General features: G+C 43.1%; 1 protein-coding gene across 1 annotated transcript in view; it reads left to right on the forward strand.

Moving 5' to 3' along the window:
* Nucleotides 1-21,325, forward strand: part of MSN (moesin) — a 130,665-nt gene extending 109,340 nt beyond the window's left edge. Inside the window, exons 6-13 of the mRNA XM_083159115.1 lie at nucleotides 3,351-3,497; nucleotides 5,419-5,515; nucleotides 10,652-10,815; nucleotides 11,553-11,683; nucleotides 14,317-14,477; nucleotides 15,312-15,404; nucleotides 17,057-17,290; nucleotides 19,823-21,325. Of these exons, the coding sequence (XP_083015241.1) occupies nucleotides 3,351-3,497; nucleotides 5,419-5,515; nucleotides 10,652-10,815; nucleotides 11,553-11,683; nucleotides 14,317-14,477; nucleotides 15,312-15,404; nucleotides 17,057-17,290; nucleotides 19,823-19,987 (1,192 nt within the window). The 3' untranslated portion in view covers nucleotides 19,988-21,325. The remainder of the gene's footprint in view (nucleotides 1-3,350; nucleotides 3,498-5,418; nucleotides 5,516-10,651; nucleotides 10,816-11,552; nucleotides 11,684-14,316; nucleotides 14,478-15,311; nucleotides 15,405-17,056; nucleotides 17,291-19,822) is intronic.
* Nucleotides 21,326-21,528: the final 203 nt, after the last annotated feature.

Below are 21,528 nucleotides of genomic sequence, written 5' to 3' on the forward strand. Positions count from 1 at the left end.
TTGTTTCCTAGCACGGCCACAAATCTTATGGATCGTGTACCTTTAGTTAAGGTACATGATCCATAAGATGGACCCGATTTCCTTTGAAATCAGGTCCATTTGGCCGGCTAGGACAAAATATCGGGGGCATCGCGTCGGTCGGGACCGTTAACAATGGTCCCGACGCGATGCCCGCGATTTCCCCATAGGCTTCAATGTTAAAAAATATTTTAACATTGAAATCGTGTCGGGAAAGGTAAAATATCGGGGGCATCGCGTCGGTCGGGACCATTAACATAGGTCCCGACGCGATGCCCCCGATTTTTACATAGGCTTCAATGTTAAAAGATTTTTTAACATTGAAATCCTGAAAAAATGTGAAAAATGTGAAATGGGCCAATATGACCCATTTCACATTTTAGATGTCCCCGTCGTCACCCCACGATAGACGCCAACCCGAAGCGTGGCGAGCGCAGCGAGCCCGCGAGGGGCGTCGGTGCGCGTCCTCCGACCTTTTCATTCCCCTACTATCCACGTCGGCGTGGAGTTGAGAATAGAATAGTGTGGCGAGCGCAGCGAGCCACCGAGCCCGAAGCGTAGCGAGCCCCGCGAGGGGACGCGGATACCTTCACAGTTATACGCGTCCCCTCGCGGGCTTCACAGGTGTCCGTGGCGACGCGGACACCTGTGAAGTCCGCGAAGGGACGCGTTTACCTGTGAAGGTATCCGCGTCCCCTCGCGGGGCTCGCTGCGCTCGCCACGCTTCGGGCTCGGTTGCTCGCTGCGCTCGCCACACTATTCTATTCTCAACTCCACGCCGACGTGGATAGTAGGGGAATGAAAAGGTCGGAGGACGCGCACCGCCACCCCTCGCGGGCTCGCTGCACTCGCCACGCTTCGGGTTGGCGTCTATCGTGGGGTGGGGTGTACGCCGTGACATTTTGGGGGGTTGGGAATATTTTACATTGAATCCAATGTAAAATCGGGTCCCAGGGACCCGATTTACATTTAATAAAAAAAAAAAAAATCGGGTCCAAAATCGGTCGGTCGCGACGATCGCATCGCATGCGACCAAATCGCATGCGATGCGATCGACCCGATTTTTCCGACACGACCACCCCGTGGCCGTGCTAGGAAACAAGTACCGGAAAGTCAATAGGTCGCTTCTACCGGCGTGGTTCTGTTGTATTTGGAGCCAACGCCGGGAGTAACCTTCGCTGTAGTAGATGGAATAAGGTGTAATGTGAGCCGAAAGCCGGGAGCAATCTCTGCCGCGATGTTACCTCTCCTGTCCTTTGTGTGAGATGGATGGTGGTTGCCAATGGGGCGGGTGGTGCAGGATCGCTGCAGGTCTCCATTCACCGCAGTCTGGACGCTTCTTGATTTCTCTGGAGGTAGAGGGCTAAGTTTGATGTTTGGTTATGTTGGCCAAAAGTCCGCAATTCATCGGTGGGTGCCGGTCCAGATCAGAATCTTAGACCAATGGACAATTTAAGTTGAGCAATAATTTTCCCCGTTCTTGACTAGTTTCTCCCTCGTGGTATAGTGAGGGTGTCCTCAGAAGATAGTCTTCTGAGAAAATTCCACTTGCAGTTGTATACTTTTTATTTTTGATATGAACAGTAGTATACCAATATGCCAATCCCGGGGCATTTTTTCAATCCCGGGAATCGGGATTGAAAAATGCTCAATCCCGAGGTTGAGATCTCTATGCTGTACACACACGTGAGCAAGGGCACCCCCTACTCCGGCCACCCTGCTCATTTACGTACATGAGCGGGCAGTCAGACAGCAGTGGTGCCTCACTAGCGGGCGGGTAGCAGAGTCGGAGGGTGGGCGGCTGTAGCTACAGGACTCAGCGGTGTGCGGTCATTCACTCTGGAGCGGATATGGGCGGTGCGGCCTGCGCAGCGTGACGGTAAGAGGTCACACTTCGCAGGCAGCACTGCCCATACCCGCTGCAGTCCTGGGATCCGGGAACACCAGGGCAGCATCTGAGCAGGGGCTCAGATGCTGCCCGGCATTAGATTTGCACACGCACAGCTAATCCTGGGATTTGAAGGTCCAATCCCGGGATTCAAATCCCGGCTTTGTTTTTTTTTTTGTTTTTTTACCAAATCCCGGGATCCTGCCGATCCCGGGATTGGCCACACTGATTGTATACCATCTTTTAATGGAAGATGTTTGGGGTAATTTTTCAACCTCTCCATTGTTTGAGTTTAAGCCAGGCATGTCCAAAGTCAGGCCCGGGGGGCCAATTGCAGCCCGTGCTGTCATTTCAAGCGTCCCACGGCCTCCAGCTGGAAGCGGGCAGAGCATCAGATGTGGGAAGCACAGGACACTAAAGGTGGGGCCCCGGCGAGCGCGCCTTTACCTTGCTGTCTGCTGCAGTGATGAGGTGCCGGCCGCCACAGTCAGATGTTTGGCGTCCTACACCTGCTGCTGCAATCGTATATCACCCTACTCGACAATCACAGTGACAGCAGTGTTTGGGGAGGGGGACAAGGGGGAAGCTTGCTCCGGTAACATGCAGAGTGGAGGAGGGCAGCAGCGGGAGCCCAAGCATCTCCTGTCCTTGCAGTGCCTGCTTTGCCTTTCCTTCCTCTGGCTCACACAAGGCGCTGGGAAACATACAGAGAAGGGAGGGGGCAAAGTGGGGGACATATAGTGAAGGAGGGTCAGGCTGGGGGACATACAGTGAATGGAGGCAGTGATGGCCATTCAGAGAAGGGTGAGCAGGCTGGGGGACATACAGTGAATGGGGGCAGAGTGGGGTACATAGTGAATGGGGGTCATACAGTGAATGGGAGTCATACAGTGAAGGAGGGTCAGGCTTGGGGATATACAATGAATGGAGGCACTGATGGACATTAAGAGAAGGGGGGGCAGGCTGGGGGACAGAGTGAATGGGTGCAGAGTGGGGGACATACAGTGACTGGGGGCAGGCTGGGGGAAATACAGTGAAGGGGCAGAGTGGGGGACCATTCTGATGTGATTAATGATTCAAAGAATGTCATTTACACTTCACCAAATATGACCCTCTTCGCAAAAAGTTTGGACACCTCTGGTTTAAGCCTTTCCCAGGAGCGGCTCTTCTGCAATGCATTTTTACAGCAACCCCTGAGAGGCCAGTAGTAAAGTAACTTTGTATGTCCTTACTTTTCTGACTTACTTTTTGATTGATATTATCTTATACACTACTTCGTTACTTATTAAAGATGTACTTGAAGTTGAGTGTTGCTATCCCTGACTTGCAGGGTTTGGGGCAAATGGTTTCGTGCATTGAATTTTCAGTGTATGGTTACTTTATTATTTTTACAGTTTTGTTTTCTACAGTACACTCCTATTTAACAAAGTTTTATATTGTGCAGGGAGGATGCTATTCTAGAGTACCTGAAAATTGCCCAGGATCTGGAGATGTACGGAGTGAACTACTTTAGCATTAAGAATAAGAAGGGATCAGAGCTCTGGCTTGGAGTGGATGCTTTGGGACTGAACATTTATGAACAGAACGACAAGTAACTATTTCTTTAAATAAGAAGCCAGCATTTTTCATGTGTGATTACCCAGCAAAACATGGAGGCATCAGAATAACCAGTACATAGTACCTTGTTGTGTTTGCCATTTCTTGTCTCTTCATCTTGTTTTCATCTATGAGATGTAAGCAAACTCAACCTGCATTTTAGAATCTAAACACTCACGATATACCTGCTGCATTGGAATTAGTTTATCATTTAGTTTATCCATTATGTGTGGATGCTATTTTTTTATTACTAATTATGAGTTTATGCCACACTTCACTTATTTTGCCGCCATACTCCCAGATTTATCCCTGAGCCCGGGATATAATCGGGCCATGAGGGGGTGAATTGCGGTGATGTAGACTGAATGCAAATTGCCCCATTCACAGTTAATATGATTGACCCTTAATGTTAGAATGATGATTCATTGCATTACTCGCAGCGCAGGCTGTTTATATATTACCGTAACACTTCATACTAGCTGTGTCATTGGAAGGTTATCCATGCATGTCACTTTGCTGTCCACGTTTGTCAGTCTGAGTAATTGATTTACTGTTTACTAGTCTATAGGTGCCCACACACTAGAACGATTTTTGGGCCGATTTCCGATAAATTGGCATATATATCGTCCGATGTTTACCGATAATCGGTTGAAAATCGTCCAATATCGGTCCGATGCGCGCTCCCGTGGATCTTTAGCTGAATCTTCTGATCTTACATGCTGCACGAAAGATCAGAAGATTTAACAAAAGATCCATAGGAATGCACACGGGATCTTAAGAAAAATCTTTGGTGATGATGCGCGCTGGCCTGAAATCTTTTGTCCAGGACGGACAAAAGATTTCAAGGCTAATTTATGCGCACATCTTACGATCACAAATCTTTCTAGTGTGTGGGCACCTTATGACTAGTACGTAAGGTGCTCACACAGGGTGCTAGGTGCGTGTTGTACTAGATCGCATCTAGTTCAAATCACATGCGATACACTACAACAGCATACCATTTGATCTACATGGGATGGGATCTAGTACAAAGTACTGCCTGCACATACTTTTTTGCTTGCGATATGAACTACACTGGAGCACACATTGCAAGCCAAAAGAAACCCGGTGCGATTTAAACCACAAGCAATGCATTTTGAAGTCAAAGTTCAAAACCAATCCGAGAATCACTCCCTGTGTGGGTACCATAAATCAGCAATTTTACCCTCCCTTTGTTCAGCAGCTGTGGAAGACCTCACAATGTAACATGAACTGCCAATGAGTATAGTTTGTTTAAAAAAATCATCGGCTATTGATTATTTTATGCAATCACCTTGTAATGACAGATGCAGTACACAAGAGGGCACAGTTGCACTGTAACATTTTCCAAGTCATTATATGTTAATAAATTTGGCAGAATGCTGGGTCAGTATATGTTGCCATTTTACTCGCATTCATAAAAACTCTCAAAACACTACTTAAACATCTATTTTAGAGCCTATTTGGTAAATTTTAGAACAAGGTTTTTTTTTTCTTTTAGGGTCTGGGATATTTTTCTATTTCTATATTTGGGTACAATGTGAAGTACTCTGCACTGTCACATCATAGTGAGTTTTTATTTTATTTCAGATTTAGAGACTTATTCACGCCACTTACTGTATATGTTTGAGGGTTCTTTGTTTTCATTGCTGGTTGTCTTTTAGTGGTGTTCCTTATGTGTTGTGTTGCCTTTTATATTGCGGTTTTGTTTTCGCTTCATGTTAACAAAGGTTTGATGTACAAAGTGGGATTGAGAGTTTTTTTTTTTAATTTGGGGAGGGTGTTCTATGCCAGTGTACTGGACATTGTGGCATACTCTGAAACCAATGCTAATGTATATTGAGATGACATGGAAATATCACTAATTTCTCTCCATTTTTTTTTCTGTCATTTTGCAGGTTGACTCCAAAGATTGGTTTCCCTTGGAGTGAGATCAGGAATATCTCATTCAATGATAAAAAATTTGTTATAAAACCTATTGACAAAAAAGCACCAGTAAGTATATGTATGCCTATTGAAGCTTAATCATTTGCAATGCTTGGGAAACAGTCGTAAACCGCAGAAATATGTCGGTCCTGGCTCCTTTGCACAAGAAAGGGTATTACTGTACAGTAAGTTTGGTATTAGTCAGATTCTGACCGTGATGAGGGTGGCGACCACTTACAGTATTGTTTTATTGCAATATATGAGGAGGGTGAACCTTACTGAGGCTATATTCAAATAAGCCAAGAACAGGAAGTCTTAACATGCTGTAACATATGGCTAGTTATACTGTAGTTACCTGGGTGATGTGACTTTGGAATTCAGTAATTTTGAGAATGTGTGTGTGTGTATTGGTGATCTTCTTGCCAAAATGTATTAGATCGCACCCTAAATATGACCAAATATTGTCGCAGCCGTATGTGCAAGAGCTAGCACAGCCTGCAGCTCCAGAAAAGGCTGACCACACCCCTGCTCATAAGTTACCAGCATGAGCAGGACAACGGTGTGTGGATGCACACCATACTGCTTACGGACAGCACCCACTCTGGACCGCAGTGCAGCCGGTCAGTGAACCGCTTAACCACCAATGACTTTGGTGAAGTTGTACTTTATTCGGTGTCTCTCTTTATTTTCACATTGGTCGTGCAGTGGGACTACAAATCCCAGCGGGAACTTTAATGCCCCGCATGCTGGGGCTTGTGGTTCTCTAAGTCTATGCATGTGGGGGAGACTTGCCCTGACTTTTTGTTCCACTGCACGACCCAATGTTTTTTGTTTTATATTTGCATAAAAAAAATCAGCCCAGCACCCACAGCTTAGGGGTGCCGGGGTCAGCCCCGACCTTTAGCCCTGGATAGGTGAAGTCAGTGGTGGGGACTCCACTCTGTTTATTGTTTGGTTTGTTTTGTAAATCGTACCCTATTACATGTGCGTTGGCATTTTTTTTTCAGTCTGCTAAAAAACAAAAACAAAAAAACAATTGGGTCTCGCACTTGTATGCTCATAACCATTTATATCGGCCTTTGGAATTGCAGAGCAGTCTTCCTTGGCTTGTTTCCCAGAGTCTTTGGGCATCTGAATAGTCAAGGCTGCAGATAAATGTACGAGTTATGGGCTGTTTTTTTACACTTTAGTAATTGTCTTTCACTGTGTTACTGGTAATGTGGTGATCCCTTGAGTTGAATTCTGCACCTAAAATGTTTCCTTTAGTTATACCTGTTAGGTGAGTTTCAGAGCTGGGTACTCTGTCCTGTAGATCTCCTTTTCCACGACCATTGGCTGTACTTTACACCAAGCAATCTTTTCAGACAAAAATGGTTCCCCTTTAGCATAGGAATCTGGATATTGGGAATCTAAATTCTAACCATTATACAGTGTTTGTTTGTTTATTTCTTTACCAATCCTCTTCAGAACAACTGTACTTATGAGACTGCACCCCAAAGCAGCACGGGTCACAAATAAGTCACCAATTTACACATATGAACAAATATGAAAACCATTACCTCACTTGCGCTATGGACAGCTGGTAGTATGTTCTTATTTATGGTGTTCCAAATTCTCAAATGGTCCAGTGATATACTTTATCCTAGGAAAGCAGATATAAAACGCAATAATGTAATATTGATGGAAGAGTGTCCAAACAATAATAGGAGGCTGGTGTACAGGGCCTATTCATAGTCCAGGCTGTACCGTTATTACCTGAATGTGATGGACAGTTCATACAGTGCTAGCTCTTACATATATGTTTCCATAAGAAAACAGAATGATAGAAAGCTCATAGAGGTTTATTTTACACTTCTGTGATCTACTCCTGGGTCATACCTATAATGACGGAATGACTCTGACTTGTTCACATTCAGGTGATACACCACAATTGGTATCTGCACTCTAAAAGGGACCAGTACACCATCCTCCTATTATTTTTTGGACACTTATGGGGCATCAACTCTCCCAACAATATTGTACTGATGTATAATGCTGGGTACGCACCAGGAGGATTTGAGCTCCAAACCCCCGATTTCGATCAGTCGTGCGACTGATTTGTATGTAAAAATAGCAGAATTGTACCTGTTTTCAGTACAATTCCGATCCGATGCACGCCATCGCCGGTCGGATTAGAGATTTTACACAATCAACAAAAAAAAACAATCGGGCGCAAAAAATTATGTTTTACTTTACTTTAAATTGTGTAACAATCAATATTATAATAATTAGTTACATTAACTGGATGAATAATTTGGATGGACAATTGGCTGCTCCCAATGGCAGTCTGGCGATTTGCTCAATTGACCAAAGTAAACACAAAGAGATATTTGTGTCTAGAAATAAATCTATACACATATCTTTTAAGAGAGCGCTGTATAACTGTATAATTGTAAATTCATATATTAATTATACAGTAATACATTTTTAAGTTTTTAAATTCAAATGAAATAAAAACATTCACAATTACACACCATTAGTTTATCAATTAAAATAGATATAATTATGATCACACTCGGATTCTTGAGACTGCATAGTATACTAAGTCCTGTTTTTTTATTCAAAGGTCTCCAGAGATATAAAGTGTCCAGTGCTTATAATAACAATGAGGTGGAAACTAGCACCTACTTTCGTTTTACGTGAGGTGTCATAAATTAGTTCCGATCAGCAAAAGTATAATCCCAGAGGTTTATTCTGGTTGATAAAATACTTGATCAATGGCAGATTTATATCTACTTAAACAGAGTAGTCAGCTGGCGTGCATCCAAAGATTTTACGGCTCGGACTTTTGGTATATAGGCACTTTGTCACCGCTTCAAATCATACTTTCAGAGCCCTGTATAGGAGAAATGTCCAAGACAGACAGGAGCTAGTACTCACGGACGGCTCAAGTTTACCTTCAAGGCTGCCGCCGCCCAATGACGTGTTTGCTGATGATTTGACCAGGGAGCGAGCTGTTGTGCAGTCAGTGTGCTGCACAGCCGCCACTGGAGTAGACTCGCCGGGAGGATCGGTGAATAAAATGAAGTAATTGCTGCACTGAAATTCGCACAAACACCGGTGCAGTTTAATAGTAGAGCCAATAGGCTATGGTTCACAAAAAGAGTGTGATAAGCTTAAACCTATAGGCTGGTGAAGTGGTTGGGAAAATACACCTGGATATTTTTAACAGGTCAGGCATTGTCCCTTGTCAATCTTTACTCAATTAGTAAACATCTTTGCAGCATAGTGAGATGAAATAGTTTTATGTATCATCCAGTTAATGAAAATCCTTTACTCATTTATAATGTCTAAACATACATCTTAAGATTTGCCTACTGCAGTAAAGATTAGTCAACTACATTGGATTGTGTGCATATCATGTATTCTGATTCATCGTGAAACCCTTGTGCGATTTCAAAGGAAATCATTTCACGATGGTCGCACGATCATGGTCGTCCTGGTGTGTACCCTACATACTGTAAGGCTTTTTTTATTTTTTTATCTCTATTTGAATTGAATGAACTGTATAACTGGACCATTTCAGAATTTGGAACATGCCAATGAAAATACTACCAGCTGAAACAAACCAGAGCGCAAGGGAGGTAATGGTTTCCACATTTGTTCTGAAGAGTATCGCTAAGAAGTTAGTTGGGTCCTCACTTATGAACAATAAAAGGAGTTGGCTGGTCTCCAAGACGTTAGAGGTATTCTTTCTACAAATCATCAAGCTTACAGTGCAGACTCTGGGCAAACTCTTCCTTTAAAATATCAAAGCATTTCTCGACCAGATCGCAAAGTGAGTAGGGACAGCCACCTATCTCACACATACACCAGTTTCTACAGGTTTCATCCGTTTTTATCTAGGGTGGTTTCTTTTGGAGGAAGATCACCACTACTGGCATCTTTGAGACATTACCATTAACCCAGACTAGAATGGGAAATAGAACAGGATGTTTTTACATACATTGAATAAATTTTATTTTTTCGTCCACTATGGGAATTGGGGGGTTTGATTGAGAAAGTGTGTGTTCGGTACTTGTTTCCTAGCACGGCCACACCGATTTACATCGGGGTGGTCGTGTCGGAAAAATCGGGTCGATCGCATCGCATGCGATTTGGTCGCATGCGATGCGATCGACCGATTTTCGATTTTTTATTGAATGAAATGTAAATCGGGTCCCTGGGACCCGATTTTACATTGGATTCAATGTAAAATATTCCCAACCCCCCCAAATTTCACGGCGTACACCCCACCCCACGATAGACGCCATCCCGAAGCGTGGCGAGCGCAGCGAGCCCGCGAGGGGCGGCGGTGCGCGTCCTCCGACCTTTTCATTCCCCTACTATCCACGTCGGCGTGGAGTTGAGAATAGAATAGTGTGGCGAGCCACCGAGCCCGAAGCGTAGCGAGCCCCGCGAGGGGACGCGTGTACCTGTGAAGTTATCCGCGTCCCCTCGCGGGGCTCGCTGCGCTCGCCACGCTTCGGGCTCGGTGGCTCGCTGCGCTCGCCACACTATTCTATTCTCAACTCCACGCCGACGTGGATAGTAGGGGAATGAAAAGGTCGGAGGACGCGCACCGCCGCCCCTCGTGGGCTCGCTGCGCTCGCCACGCTTCGGGTTGGCGTCTATCGTGGGATGACGACGGGGACATCTATAATGTGAAATGCCCATTTCACATTTTTCACATTTTTTCAGGATTTCAATGTTAAAAAATCTTTTAACATTGAAGCCTATGGAAAAATCGGGGGCATCGCGTCGGGACCAATGTTAATGGTCCCGACAGACGCGATGCCCCCGATATTGTCTCCTAGCCGGCAAAATGGACCTGATTTCAAAGGAAATCGGGTCCATCGTATGGATCGTGTACCTTAACTTAAAGGTACACGATCCATAAGATTGTGGCCGTGCTAGGAAACAAGTACCGTGTGTTCTTTTCCATAATTTCTTGTGGGACTTTATAAACATTAATAGTTGGATGAAGGCATTTGGTATAGAGGGGAGGAGTTATGGGCAAGATTTCAAATTTTAAATGCCCACATTCCTGGGTCCATTATTATACCCGAACATTCAGTGTCTTCCTTTAGAAATAACAAAACAATTCAACTATAGATACCATTTTTTACCATAATTGAACTGCCTTAGTAGATCGAGGATCCTATTTAGTATGTCTGTGTATTTCAGGACTTTGTATTCTATGCCCCCCGATTACGAATCAACAAGCGAATATTGGCACTATGCATGGGGAACCATGAGTTGTACATGCGTCGCCGGAAGCCGGACACCATTGAGGTGCAGCAAATGAAAGCTCAGGCAAGGGAGGAGAAGCACCAGAAGCAGATGGAGAGGTGAAGCATAGTGCTGAAATGTATGATGGGCACATTCCTTACAGAATAGTGGCAGCAATGGTGATGTGTCCCTGTGATGTAAGCTGGTCAGGTGGGATCATCATTGGCTAGGGCTCCTCACAGCCTCATTGAATGAATCACATTGTTATCAAGTAACAGATTTAATTATCAGTGTTGTAGAAATCTTGTAATTCATGTGGCTCAGTCATTTTCAAGAGTTTCACATAAATCAAAAGCTTGTTTTGTTTCCTGGATAACCATGATGTCCTTCAGTGGTATAGTGGGTGCTATGACTGCACCACTTCTGGGACACTTGTAGTTATGTTCCCACAGATGAAATCCTTTATCACAATCTAATTGTTATACATTTTTAAGTCAAAAAGGAAAACAAAACCCTTTCCAGCGCTAATGAATTAGCGATGCTCTTTATAAAATCAGATAAAAGAAAATGTAAATATAGAAATCAAGAGCCGATATTTGGGTAATGAAGCCTGCACTATAGGTAATTGGCTAGTTAGGTGCTGAGCAGGCATGTAATGTGAATCTGCAGTGATGCCACTTGGGTTTATAATCAACATTGTACTGACCACTTAATAGTTTTTGTTTAATGCCGAATGTACCTAATGTTTTTTATCCAACTCCATTATTGAAGGGGTTTTTTCATGTTGGTACTGGAAACCTATTCTTCCTTTATATTGTTTTTCCTGGAAGTTCATTGTTTCACATGTGACTCTCAGGGCCCTGCTGGAAAATGAAAAGAAGAAGAGAGAACTGGCTGAAAAAGAGAAGGAAAAGATTGAGCGAGAGAAGGAGGAGTTGATGGAGAGGTTAAGGCAGATAGAAGACCAGACTAAGAAAGCCCAGGAAGGTTCGATGTCCACACATGTTTTCTTACAACAGAAGTGTCCGCTTGTGTTTACAACAATGTTGGTTACTGCATCTGCTGCCTGGGAAAATGTTTACTTAAATATTTCTGTGCCATTGGCCATGGACCTGTATCAGTCATCCCTGCACTGCAGACAGTTGTGACTCCTCAGACAGTAACAGTACAATGCATTAGGGGAAGATACAGAAAGCTAACCATTGCCTGTTAGCGTTTCCCCACATTCGTTATCTCCAAGGTACAAGAATAATCCCAGTGGTCGCAATTCATTGCTACTTAACCACTTTCATATGTCAGTGAGGTTGTATGCTAAGTGGGGGAGGGGAATGCAGGTGCTGGCAGCCAAACGTGCTCCAACAGAGCAACAATTGAATAGCTCCTTTGGGCACCAGATAATGCGCTTACAATAGAATTCTTAACGTCTAGTTTGAGGGACAGTGTTAATAAATAAGTCAATTGAAAAAACCTGTTGAAATTACCCGTTTTTTTATATAGCGCACACATATTCCGCAGCGCTTTACAGAGAATATTTGAACATTCACATCATCCCTGCCCGAGTGGAGTTTACACTCTATATTCCCTACCACATGTACACAGTCATTCTAGGGTTAATTTTGTTGGTAGCTAAATAGCCTACCAGTATATTTTTGGATTGTGGGAGGAAACCGGAGTAAATGCACGCAAGAATGGGGAGAATATACAAACTCCACACAGTTAGGGCCATGGTGGGATCAAACACATGACCTCAGCACTGTGAGGCTGTAATGCTCACCATTAGACCTTCAGTGCTGCCCCGCTCCCATCACCTGCTTAGAATGTCACATCTTTATTTTGTTGCTTCATTTTTAAGATTTAGTCTGTAGATTTGTTTTTATTTTAGTCATAACTTTTTTGCGGTTTAAGAAAACTGTACTGGATTTTACTGAAGAATATATCTCTAAACCCCCTTGCATATAGCATACATTTTACTGTGTGTTTAGTAATCTGTGCTGAGTAGGCTGAGAATGTTATACAGATTCTGGTTTACCATATTAATCCCATATATCAAATACAAAGTAATGCCTTAAGTTTTTTAGAACAAAAAAGAAGTGCAATACGCAATCCATTTTCCTTCACAGCAGGAGATATTTATTTTCTGCAAATATCTAGAGCACAATTGTACATTAAAAGCCCAAACCCTACTTAGTGTTCATTTTAGAATAGAATCAACTTTATTGGCCTTGTATGCTTGCGCAGGGATGAAGGGAGACATTACATACAATACATTAAGACATTACATGTTTGGAACACATGCCCGCCGAGCTGCACAGTGCCTAGGCAGCCATCAGCGGCGCCACTGGATGTTGCAGCAGCCAGGTAACCATATAAGCAGGGACAGTACAGTTTATCACACAGGGAACACATACCCGCCGAGCTGCACAGCGCCTAGGCAGTCATCCATGGCACCATTGGTCATTACAGCAGCCAGGTAGGTAACAATATAAGCAGTGACAGTATAGTTATCACATAGAGAGCACATACCCGCCAATCTGCAGGTGGGGAGTGTCAAAGGGGCCAGGGGTGTGCCACTGCCGCTGAGTTCACCCGGAGCTGCTGGGGAGGGGGGGGGGGGGTGATCTTGCTGGCCTCCGGCTGTCCTGCTGTGGGCCCCATGGCCAATGTGCCTTCAGTCCTGGCTGGGGGGAGGTTGTTCGCCGATTGAGCTGGTCCTGACCTGACATGTGCCAGGCCCTCCAATGGAGGTGGTCTATGGGGGTGCTGCCGGGGGTGCTGAGTGATCGATCTGCTGCCAGGGGCTGCAACACTGCCCACCTCTGGCCGGGAGATGCTGCATCCTGTGCTCGGAACTCTTCTCAGCTTCCTCCTGCCGCTCAACGCTTTGGCGCTCACTTTGCCTGCCACGTTCCCGTCTCCTTCCTCCGCCAGCCTCCTCTACCTTCTTCCTTCCCTGCCTGCCGCACCGCCACGATGCTCCGGAGGCTGGGGGTGGTGGAGCTCCGTGGCTGGGAGCACGGAGCTCCACGTGCATGTGACCACCCCCCTGGTCTCCACCGGAAGTTTTGACAGGGATTTTAAGTTTAGTTAGTCTTTTAGTTTCGATACTCCTTTTTTTTTGCTTTGCTTCAGTTAAACACTTAGTGAGCGGATCTCCATTTTCATTTGAGTCTGATTTTGTCCTGGAATACACTGTAGTCAGCAAAATATTACTCAGTTTAGAACAGACCTAGACACCACTTCCTTCACTATGTACTGTAGTATAGCCTATTGCACACTAGTAATATTTACCATACATCAATGCAGGGAACTGGTTACTTTGTGTATTCTGTACGTTTTTCTGAGTAGGTAACAGCTCAGGCATAGTAAATGTTAATGCTGGAAAAGTGCCAGGGACCCTATCAGATGGATTTCAGCTGTAAGTAGTGCTCTATTGTTTCTACCAAGGAATACAAACGCCAGACCTAGTAAAGCACCTTGGTTTACTGAATAAACCATTTTATCTGTAATATCTATGATGACCAAAAAATACAGCCTTTCCATTTACTACTGTGATAACCCATAGAAAAAAGTTATAGCAATTGCAAAGCAATATATGCAATTGTCCTGGTTATCTTTGACAGAGTTGGAGGAGCAGACCCGAAAAGCCCTGGAGTTAGAGGCAGAGCGTAGAAAGGCACACGAGGAGGCTGACAGACTTGCCAAAGAGCGCCAGGCAGCTGAGGAAGCAAAGGAAGCACTTCTGAAGCAATCGCAGGACCAACAGAAGAGTCATGAGCACCTGGTGAGTCAGCACAGCCCATAGAGAAAGGATGAACTCTTTAGTAATGCGGATACTGTATTTACAGGATACACGTTTGCATATTCAGACTGCTGACAGACTTTGCAGGGATGTTGTAGAAACATAGTTATAAAGGAAAGAGTATACAGTCATGCTGCATGAATTGCTGGCTCTATCATGTCTGTAGGAGGCGCATACGGTGTCTCTGTACCCCGGGGTAGTCGTCCAGTTCATGTTTGTTTGTTTGTTTGTTTTTTATATTTTAACAAATTATGAACTACAAAGAAAAATTCAAATCGAACAGTAATAACTTTTATTTAACCATTAACATATAATAAAATCATGGGGAACAAAGCTGATATTCATATGACTGAATACATATTTGGTATGTATTGGGGGGGGGGGGGGTTTGTCTTGTAATCTACAGCCTTCTTGTAATGTTATGGGAAAACAGTGACACTGAAATTATATTATACACCTGTTTCCATATAATTAAATTAGTGGCGAAGCTAGAACATTCCATCAGCAGAGATAGAATATATAAACATACATACATATATATATGTGTGTGTGTTTAGATAATCTATCTCTGCTGATGGAATGTTCTAGCTTCGCCACTATTTTAATTGTATGGAAACCGGTGTATAATATAATTTCAGTGTCACTGTTTTTCCCATAAAAACATTTTTTATTGTCATCCATATTTCCTAAAGTAATGACCTCACAGTGCTTTATCAGAATATCACCATTTATTGCGTTATTCTGTAGCCTTCATTTGTGGCAGAATGTGCCTCTGACCTTGTATAAGTTAATAACATGACTTGTTTTGATTTAAAGGCCGCAGAACTAGCAGAGCTATCAAGTACAATCAGCCATCTGGAACTTTCCAGAAAGAAGAAGGAGGCTGAAGCTGAAGAATGGCAGATGAAGGTAAAAATGACAAGTTTTTTAAACAGCGTATTAATAGACTTACCTGATCGGATTTAGCCCATAGTGCATTTGCTTTAAGTAAAATGATTCTAATCTCTTAAATCTAATACCCAGTGCTGCTACTCATGTACTCTTCCCGTAATACTAATTTTACCTTGCTCCTTCACTGGCTACACATCCCCTCCAGAAATCTGCATAAGCTCTTACATCCCTATGAAAACAATAATTTGCTCTTTCCTTTCCTGCATTTCCAACCTAGTCCTCCATTCACACTCCCACGGTCCCACCTTGCCTCCCCTCTGATTACCTAGTTCCACTCTGCACCTAAGACTTTCCCAAGCTGCTCCTCTCCTCTGGAACTTTCTCCTTCACCATAACATATGTTGTACATGCCCAGAAATCTTATCTGATTGTTCAAGCCTACCTTCTCACTTCACTCACTTAATTCATACCATTTGTGTCCACTCTCCTTATCTCTACATTTTAATTCCTTTCCTAGTATACAAAGGATATGAAAGAAATGTACCAGCGCTGGCTGAAAGAATAAATATTTAATCAGAACGGTATCCTGTACAATAAATTTATTAAAAGAATTTCTATGAAAGCTGTATTATTTGTAGCTTGATAGATTTATCAATAAAAAAGGGGGTTACAATAAAATATTGGACATTCAATATGCATCACAATATTATTAACAGGCATAAATTGGTATATTACCACACGGACATCTCAGATGTTAGTCCCATTGGAGCAGGTGACCAGGTGGCCAATGACAGTCTCAAAAACAGAGTCCAGTTGTTATATTGGTTTCTCTGGTGGGAGAGATGGTAAACCTGGAGGATAGGTGTAAGTTCCAGCTGCAGATAGTAGCGCACTGATCAACATCCTTTTTACTTTCCTAGTATACCCCTACTCCCATAGACTGTAATTTATAATGATGCCACTAATTTAAATACTACACTAGGGAATATGTACTGACTGGATATTACTTACTAGACTTTATATAGAGTTACAGATGTGTTCTCATACATCAATGGTGCAGTCGCACCAAGCAGCCTTTTATTACGTGCCTGGTAACGGAGTCTCTGCATAGTAAGTGCAATGGCTGCTGTAGTGGCTGCTTTATTTTTCCAGGCCAAGTTCAGTTGTGCTTTGTATACAGACTCAGTCGAACAAAGATAAACAAGTGTCGCTTATCAAATAATCAGCCCGGTCTCACCTTGGGCCAAAGGTACAAAGCCTTAAAAGGTTAAAAAATAGACCAATAACCAACCAAGAAGCTGTTAATATAGCCTGTAACATGACAGTTAAGAGCTGGTTGGTTGTTTAGAAATCTGCATTTGATCACTTTTCCAGCTTAGTACATCTGGCCCCTTGTGACTAGCACATGATCGTAGCAGAATTGCATGGTACCTGGTGGCTCATTCGCACCAGGCTTCTCGATCTATATGGCGAATTGAGGCTAGGTGTATGAGGACACACCTGTAGTAGGAAATGTAATGAATTGGTCAATTTCTCTTCTTCTATATATAATATATTCTATATATTAATAGCTCAGATTCTATGTTCTACACAGGAAATGGTTTATATTTGTGACTCATTGATGTTCCCTTTGGTCAGCTATGTAAAATATAATATGTACTTGTGTGCAGGCCCAGACTGTTCAGCTTGACTTGGAGAAGACTAAGGAGGAACTTAAGCTGGTGATGACCACTCCTCATGTACAGGAGCCCATGCAGTCAGAAAATGAACATGACGATGAGCAGGATGAGAATGCTGCAGAGGCGAGTGCTGAACTGAATGCAGAACCCACAATCAAAGACCGGAGTGAGGAAGATCGCACCACAGAGGCAGAGAAGAACGAAAGGGTGCAGAAACACCTTCAGGTAATTCTGCCCATTAAACTTGGTTACAAATGTCATTTTTGCTTTCACAATGCCAGACTCTGGGAATGTACAGTATTATAAGTCAAATAGAAGCTTCCAAACAGAGTAGTACAATGCTATATGTTGATACTCTATTGAAATGGTTTGACTGCCACGTTTGCCTAAATGCCAGTAAAATTTAAGTTTTTAAATAACTTGTTTTCAGGTAAACTAGTCACAATCAAAGCATAGGAAAAAATCCATTTTTAGAGAATAAGCAAATCTAGAGGGTGCTTGATGTGCTGAACCAAGCATCTGATTATAACAAAAGGAGTCACACCTGTATCTGTAGAGGAAATAGTGATGCAACACAGTACCTAATAGGTATGAAATTCACAGGATAATAATTGTAAAGCATGACAGAATCAGCTGGCGTATATGAGAAACTGTAAATAAATTTACCAAATTACCATGAAAGAGAAATGCTTCCAGTCGAGCGGAGCCTCCAATGCAGGGTAGGCTAATACTGATGTACAAAAAGTATTTCCCAATTCACCACTAGGATAGATTTTCCACAAAATGTTTGGTCTCTGGCAATAGTATACCTCCCAACTGTCCTGATTTACCACGGTAACGTCCCATTTTGGGGACGTTCCCGCGGCCTGTCCAGGGCCAGAAGGGAGGGGGGGGGGCAGTTGGGAGTCTATTCTATGCGCACAGCATCTATTCCTCGCAGGCAGAGGCGCAGCTGCGGGAAAACGGGGGCGTGGCCTTGCACAAGTGATGCGATTTGAAGGCCATGCCCCAAAATTTCTGGGGCGCAACTAAGACATGCGCTAAGGTCCCGCTGGACCACCAATGACAGTTGGGAGGTATGCAATCGAGTGCAGGTGGTGGTGGATGTAATTTCTCCTGTTAATGAGCAGCCTGCTCAGAATGTTGGATTGGAACTCAGGACTGGTTCAGATACAGTTGGTGCAAGTAGACAGATCTTGTAGGTGCAGTTGAAGGACACCCTAGCTTTTTTTAGAGAGAACAATGTTACCTCCGCTGGCTGTTACTCAATGCTTTCAGGCACAAATAACCTGCTAATATTTTTTACGGCAAGATTCAAACATCACTTCATTAAAATGCAACTCAAAAATCCTATATAGCACTGCTAATAGTAGTAATAGATCGTTTTTTTTTTTAAAATACTGTAGAGGTGCAATTTAGTTTAAAAAAAAATAAATAAAAAGGTACTGGTTTCCTAGCACGGCGCCTATCGCATGCCTTAATTAGTGGTATGCGATAGGACCAGATTTTCGGGTCCTAAGAGCCGCACTGTACAATTTTTAAATCTCATCGCATGCCATTAAAATGGCATGCAATGCGATCAAAACGATGAATTAATTGTACATGCACCCTGATGGGTGATTAGTATGTTATATGCACCCCCATCGTTAACGCCACTGCCACTATTAATGCCAACCCGAAGCGTGGCGAGCGCAGCGGTACGTGTCCTTCGACCTTTTCATACCACCACTATCCACTATTTTATTTTTCATAGTGACGGTGGCGTTAACAATGGGGGTGCATATAACATACTAATCACCCATCAGGGTGATTGTAAAATGAAATCATCGTTTTGATCGCATCACATGCGATCAAAACTATGTAACAAGACTGAAATCGTCGGCGCCGTGCTAGGAAACAAGTACCAAAAAAAATTTAATTTTTGTGTGTTTTAAATAGGTCATAACTAATGTTCCAAAAGTACTGATTTACCAAAGTATTTTCGGTACTTATATGTTAGCCGGGTGCCCGACTACGCTACGCTGACAACATAGCTTTGGCTACGTTGTCAGCTTAGCCATTGCCGGGTGGGCGGGTGGTGGTGACGCGATGCGGCCGCTGGGGGGGAGCATCACAAGTTTTCCCAGCTCTCCCAGCAGCACTAGCCAGCCACCTTTGCCATCGATGGTCCCCCAGCCACCTTTGCCATCGATGGCAAAAGTGCAACTGACCATCGATGGTGTATAAGTATGCAATGGATGACCATCGATGTTTTACACATGGATGGTCCTCCAGGGATGGCCATCGTTGCATTTGCCATCAATGTTTACCATTGATGGCAAAAGTGCAACTGACCATCGATGGTGTATAAGTGAAATGGATGACCATCAATGTTTTTACACATCGATGGTCATCCAGGGATGGTGACATCAATGGTGGGAAAACATCTGGTTCTCCCCCATTGATGTCAAAACTATTTGACATTGGCCATAAACCATCAATGTTTTGTAAACATCAATGGTCGATGGCCATCCCTAAGCGCTGGGACTGTCATGGCGGACCCACGGAGAGCATATCCCCACTATCATTCATATCCCAGCATGCCCTGCGACAGTTTTAGCATGGCCAAATAGTAAAACTACTGCAGGGCATGCTGGGATGCGTAGTTCAACCACAGATAGAGGGCCAAAGGTTTCCCATGCCTGATATGAGATACGTTCGATATTTCTATATCCAAGTTTTCTTTTATAAATAACTTTATATATCTCCTTTTCCCAGCTTTTAAGTTCTGAGCTGGCAAATGCCAGGGATGAGAACAAGAAGACTGCAAATGATCTTCTGCATGCTGAAAATGTGCGTGCTGGAAGAGACAAGTACAAGACTCTTCGCCAGATCCGTCAGGGCAACACCAAGCAGCGTATAGATGAATTTGAGTCCATGTAAAACCTGCTTTTTTGTCTATTTCTTACATTGATCTCCTTCCTTTCCATGGCTCAGCTGGAAGAACTGTTACCACTTTGAGGAGGCAGGGTTTGATGCAGTACAATCATAGGCTTTTAGTATTTCCAATCTTCCTCTTGTGCAGGAAAACTGCTCCACTCAGCTGTTCCAGGGACACCACAGAAACCTCTAGATTTATCCAGCAGTTTTGAAGATTTAAAATGTTTCTTAAAAAGGTCTCTTCCTAACCAGCTTCTGCCATAACAGTGGAGCTTTATGTGCCTAATATATTTTCAATTTATAAAGACAAACTTTTAAATATGCTGTTGTCTATTTCTTGCACTGGTCAAATGGAACTATACAGTCCCAACACTGTAGTGTGTGCAATGACTTGGTATTGTCTGCACATTCCGTTTCTTTTCTACCTTACAGTTCTTATTAGAATTATTGGAGCAAGTCTGTTATTTGTGGCGTTGGACAGAGCACATAAGAACAAAGCATATTGTAGCAGTTCTGGAATAATTCCTATTTATTTTTGAAAATCAACAACTGAACTATTAAGAGTTTGCTTCGAACAAATCATTGAAATGTTTAGAAGTGGAGAATGTTTTATGTATCCGATTACCAAACGTGCCTCAGATTGTGTGTGATATACATTTCACATTAGGCCCTTACTCGCCATAAGTTACACACACCTGCTTGATTTGCCAAGATGTAAAGTCCGTCTTTACTTTCTTGTCTGTAAATCTGGGACATGTAGGATTCCTCTTAAAACGTCCATTCTTCACTGCTGGAAAGTATTTGTTTAAACATCATTTTTTGCCCTGGTGGTTACAGTTCCATGCTGGCATTTCCTTTCCTCCCTTTACCAGTATTATATATTAAGTATTTTTTTTTCTAGCTATGCACAGTTTAGTATGTAGTAGAGCGGAAGAGGCAATACAGCCTTTGGGAATTAAAAGAAACTACTATATACTGTATTATAAAAAGATTATTTTGAAACCAGTGTAATGCTCAAAGAGCGTTCAGTATTAAGGGCATATTTCTAGTATATTTGACAGACATTTGCTCATTAACCCCATTATTCATGGTTGTATGGGGACTTTCCCAAGCAAAAGTGTTATTTTGTTTTTCTAAACTATTGCTGTAAATTATGGATGGGGTTTGTAAACAGCACATAGGACCATTTTTTTATTATTATTATTTCATTTCTAACTAAACCAGTGCAGATTCCCTATTAAAATCTGTTAGTAATATTTAGTTTTGTTTTCCCCTTTGTTGTGATCTGATCTTGTTCTATTCTTCCAGTGCCAATAAAATATAGATCATTTGAATATTTTATGACTGGTTTAATTTTTCCTTTGTTATCCAGTGGTTTCTGAAATATTTTTAGATACGTGAGCATGAGTTAATATTTTGGCAGTGAATATTTGTGATATCTACGTACATGGGTGGGTGCGGCTGGGAGGTGCGCCTGAGATCGAGAACTGTGGGCTGGGGGCAGTGCGGCCAGGGGCAATGTGGGCTGGGGGCAGTGTGGCCTG

The sequence above is a fragment of the Crinia signifera genome, chromosome 9, assembly GCF_055691185.1.
Source record: "Crinia signifera chromosome 9, ASM5569118v1, whole genome shotgun sequence".
In the NCBI taxonomy this organism is placed as follows: Eukaryota; Metazoa; Chordata; class Amphibia; order Anura; family Myobatrachidae; genus Crinia; species Crinia signifera.